This window comes from Anneissia japonica, unplaced genomic scaffold (assembly GCF_011630105.1).
Source record: "Anneissia japonica isolate Jap-2015-1 unplaced genomic scaffold, ASM1163010v1 scaffold287602_len1038180_cov171, whole genome shotgun sequence".
NCBI classification, from domain to species: Eukaryota; Metazoa; Echinodermata; class Crinoidea; order Comatulida; family Comatulidae; genus Anneissia; species Anneissia japonica.
In genome coordinates, this window is record NW_022734061.1 from 873,498 (window position 1) to 878,642 (window position 5,145).

At 37.4% G+C, this 5,145-nt stretch overlaps 1 protein-coding gene across 1 annotated transcript in view; it reads right to left on the minus strand.

Moving 5' to 3' along the window:
- Positions 1–457: 457 nt before the first annotated feature.
- The window catches only part of LOC117116299, an 8,538-nt gene continuing 3,850 nt past the window's right edge, over positions 458–5,145 (minus strand). Inside the window, exon 6 of the mRNA XM_033260321.1 lies at positions 458–2,500. Within this exon, the coding sequence (XP_033116212.1) occupies positions 1,061–2,500 (1,440 nt within the window). The 3' untranslated portion in view covers positions 458–1,060. The remainder of the gene's footprint in view (positions 2,501–5,145) is intronic.

A 5,145-nucleotide genomic window follows, 5' to 3' on the forward strand; every position in this document is an offset into this window, starting at 1 on the left:
ACAATATCTGTAAAGCCAAACTTAGACTTAGTACTACGCAACCAAAAGCGATTAATCATCGGGGACAGTCTTTAGGCCATCCTACTGGTACTGTTGGTATTATAAGCAAAGTATAGAATGTGTACTGGTGCTGGTAGTTGTCTAATAACAGACCTTTGGCCCTAAGTATCATGATGTTTGTTATTTGATATAGATTCTCATTTGAAATCCTATACCTATATATATACATATATATATATACATAACATTGTAGGCTGAAAAGCTACAGGGTATATACATATATATATATATATTATATATATATATATATATATATATGACTGTCCTTGAGGCAGGCCTATCACACTCACCCGACACAACAAATCACCACATTTGATCATGATTAGGTCTTCAGCTAGCGTAAGCATTGTACTGTACTTCTAAAGACAATACTTATACAAAACAGTACACATATACATTCTTGTAAATCTGGTAAAACGTCTTTAATGTAAGAAAAATGCAAGCATTTAGAGTGAATAGAGCAAAATAAAAGGACTAACACATTTGGAATCGGAATGTTTTCAAAATATACAGTAGGTGTGATCATGCGAACCATTCATAGAACATGCATGTATTGTAATAAAAGCATGTAAGCATAGTTGAAAAACAAGAATGTACTGAAAAAATAATTCAAAGTCAATGTTTCATGTACTGACCTTAAATTTCAGTTCAAAAGACAACTGTTGAATTTAGATAAGAGGCAAGTACATGATGCAATATAACCAATCAAGGTTTAATAACTCAGAATGTTTACATTTCTACATGTACATGGATTAATGAGCTCAAAATAAAGATTGTGTTGACTGATCTTAAAAGTCACTTTAGACCCAGAAAACAAGTTTCTTGTCTAAAAAATGTGGCTGCCCTTTCTAAGCCATTAGAATTTTTAGATCAATTTAGTTATGCGATACTAGCAAATTGCGAATTCCGAAGTAATTTTCAGCTAAAGAAAACAATTATAACATTAGCCGGAACACGTAATTTCAGTTTCTCAAATATGTTTCTTCCACACTTGCTTATTTCACTTTTCTAAGACTTTCTTAGAGATGGACCTTGTAACGCGTCTGGAGCAGCCTTGGAACTCGGCATTCAAATGTAATAAGGAAACCGAGTCTTTTGGCTCTAAGGATGCAACTTCTTGAGACAACTCAAAGCATTCGTTGTACATGCCTCGTTTGCTCTCGCGTTTTCGTTTTCGACTACATGATATGCCATCTCTCTGGGATAAAGTATCATTTGAATTCATTTGAATAACATCAATTTCTCCTTCCACTGTCTCTGACAATTCAGTTATTGCAGGTATCTGGTGGACTGTGTCTTGTTGAGCATCATTTACTACTGTCATTGATGAGGCACTGCTGGCAATTTCTTCTAAACCAGAAAGGTCCAGATCTCTCAACACCTGTGTAGGAATGTCAGAGATCTGTGATAAACCGGATGTATTTTCAAGCTGCTTTGGAGACAAATTTGTTTTATCACCACCATTAATTTGTTCTTCCTTTTGACAATATTTTTGCTTCGGGGAAGTTTCTGAGAAATCAAAGTCACCTGAGTCGTCTAAAGCAAGTGTTCTGTTGCTGAAACCAGCATCTAATGCTTGGAGTTCTAGATCATCAATGTCAATAGATTCTACTTGGTGAATTATGTTGCACTTAGAAGTCTCTAAGACATCAAGAGGCATCTTGTAACCCTGCGCAAGAACTCCAGACTGTAAGTTTATCAGCGGCTCAAGTGGAGGTGGTGATGGTATTCTGGACAATGTTTCAAACCGTATGCTATTCATCAGCAACTGCTTCTCTTTTTTGGCACTGAGTGGTGTTGATGTCAAATGACCTCTAAAAGAAGGAGTTGTCTGGTTATCATATATACAGCTTTTTGTAGTTGTCAAGGCATTGCTTTTATAATAAGAGCTGAAGTTTTGGCTTTTTGGAGTAATCAATGTTTTTTTGGTGAACAATGGAAAAGTTACTCCTGTATTGGCAGGTGTTGATACCAATGGAATTCTGGATGATTTAATTTGCCATTGATGTTGACCCCTCGGTGTCTCCACTTGCCCACATACTTCCTGATTATCTTGACTAGTTTTCTGATCATTGGAGCTGGAGAGAGCTTGCCTGTCAGTACCTTTTGAGTACAGTCGCTTGGAATAGTGAGATCGAAAGTCTTGACTCTTTGGAGTTGTAAGTTTATTTCTTGGTACAACAGGTGTTGTCACTTGAAAGGCATGTCCTCGTTGAGCGGAGGTTCTGCCACCTTGTGTTATCTGAAAAGAACCAGGCGATGGTGTGACCTTGAGTGTCTGACCAACTCTTCTTGTTCCCTGAGGTCTTGGAGTGCTTAGTGGTGGGGGCGGTGGTAATGAAGGCTGGATGTATGGTGTCACTGGTGTCTGAGGTTGATGAACAGAGGATGATAGGTCTTCAATAACACATCCATTGGCAATGATAAATGATTTTGGGTCCTGCAAAAACAATAAGATGAATGATGAAAAAAAGGAGACTGGAATATAATAAAAATTTAAATAAATCAATAACATACATGGAACATAGGAATGCACAGATTTAAAATTCTTTAACCCTTTCAACCCGGAAGGCAGAAAAAACGGCCGCGCGCTTACGCTGCAATAACCCTAAAGACCGGTATACCGGCTTTGCGGGTCAGGTGACGTTATTCAGGGTAATCACCTGACCAGTATGAGTAATATCACGTAATTTTTTGACATCATCATTTCCAAATCGTTCTGACAGCCTTGTACGTGTGGATTTTTTTGACAAAACAAATTTATATTGAATAATTCGACAATAAATGGAAACGGTGCTTTAAGATTGATACTTTATGACTCCCAAGAAAATATTGATGATGACGATTATCCAGGAAGTGATTTGGAAAGTGAAAGTGAGGTAAACAGTGTAGTTTCTAGCCCTAGGCTAGGCCGATCACGTGGTGCTAGTGCCAGTGGCAGTGATGATAGTTGTGCGTCAGGTTGATGGATGGCTATGGTAGCAGTACAGGGCCTAGGAGGTGGTGGTGATGATTGTAATAAAAAAAAGCATATTTTGTCCAAATAACTCAAGAGTGAGGGTGCCGCAAGATGTAAATAATGCAAGGTTCAAAGGGTTAAGTAATCAATTTTACAATATATGTACACCTTCAGATTATATCACTGTACGTAAAATTGAGGTTCCACTGCTTGTTTCAAACTTTCTCATCATCACCACCATAATAATGTTCATCATCATCACCACCACCACTTAACATCAACATCAGCACCGCTATCATTGTCACTGCTGCCACATGATCTATTTCAAACTGCAGCACCATTACTGACATGTAACCGATTCATTATCCCTTATCCAACCTAACTCGCATATAAGGTTCATTCATAGAGCAGAGCATCCAACTCCAATTAAAACATTAGCCAGTTCTGAACTGTGGTCCTTAGAGCAAGAAGCAGGGGTGTTACCTCACACCCAAATGTTTACCACCATTATCACTAATGGTATTAACTATTATTACAACTACCATTATAATCTCACCACTACACAACCATCCTGACCGCTTGGCTCATGTAAGAAGTATTGGTCAGTACCAATTTGAAGTCTGAAGTCCTCATCATCAATACCTTAATTTGATCCTGTAAGTGCTGCAGAGCTGTCTTCAGGTGCTTCATCCTTGGGTTCTGGGTGATAATAGTCATTTCATTAACATATCCACAGGCAATCTTTGACCTCTTATCATGACCTCTCCACTGTAGGTTACTAACACATATAAAGCTTCCAGGCTCCATAATCTCTTCAACAAAATATGCCTTAAAAAAAAAAAAATTCAGATACTTCAAATTGTAATACAGTGTCATGAATACTGTTGTTGGAGTGTGCAAATGTTTTAAATGGATCAATGAATAAGTGAAGGGATTTTGTTGGCAAAGTAAGGTGAAATGAGGTAATTTAAAACTATTTAAGCACCATTTCCAGTAGGGTTGCCTGGCGGCACAAGCATTTTTTAGGGAACGGTTTTCACCCTAAAGCTCCTCTCAAGATATATCACAGGTATCATCATGGAACATTCTATTATTTGTGAATGCATAAAGTTAAGCCAAAAAATTATATTACCTTCATTCCTCCCCAAAACTTGAGCGCAAAAACATTGACATCTGAATCAGAAAGGTAGACTGTCTGAGGTCGAGAACTACAAAAGAAAACAAAACATAACTACCCATAGAATATTTATGCAATATGAACATGAAATATATTACACTTAATAAACAAATATAAGATCATTACCCTGCGTGCATCACTTTTAATAGAATCTCAAATAAAATATTTTGTTTTATTTGGTAGTTATTCGTATGTTTCTATAATAATTGGATGAAAGAAATGAAATAAAAAAGGGGAAGACTAATGGAATTGCATATTGCAATAAAAAAAAAAAGAAAGATGTAAAACTTTTCTGTCTGAGTAGGACCAATAACTATAAACAGTGGCAGATCCAGGATTATGAAATAGATAGGCCCTGGGATTTTAACAGGTGGAGGGTGTATACCACCTAAGCCCCACTATGGTTGGGGCTGAGGTAGGAAAATTTATGATTATGGCACCTCTTGATGGTTGGAAATCGTACTCTCTGACTTAGAATTTGAATATAATTTTCCTTTTTTTCATTTTGAAAAATTTAGGTTGGGGGGGGGGTCCCTAGTCGGCTGACCTATCCCTGTCTCTTATACACATCTAGATGTGTATAAGAGACAGCAGGTGACGTTATTCAGGGTAATCACCTGACCAGTATGAGTAATATTACGTAATTTTTTGACATCATCATTTTCAAATCGTTCTGACAGCCTTGTACGTGTGGATTTTTTTGAAAAACCAAATTTATATTGAATAATTCGACAATAAATGCCAACGGTGCTTTAAGATTTATACTTTATGACGCCCAAGAAAATATTGATGATGACGATTATCCAGGAAGTGATTTGGAAAGTGAAAGTGAGGTAAACAGTGTAGTTTCTAGCCCTAGGCTAGGCCGATCACGATAGTGCTAGTGCCAGCAGTGGTAGTGATGATAGTTGTGCGTCGGGTTGATGGATGGCTATGGTAGCGGTACAGG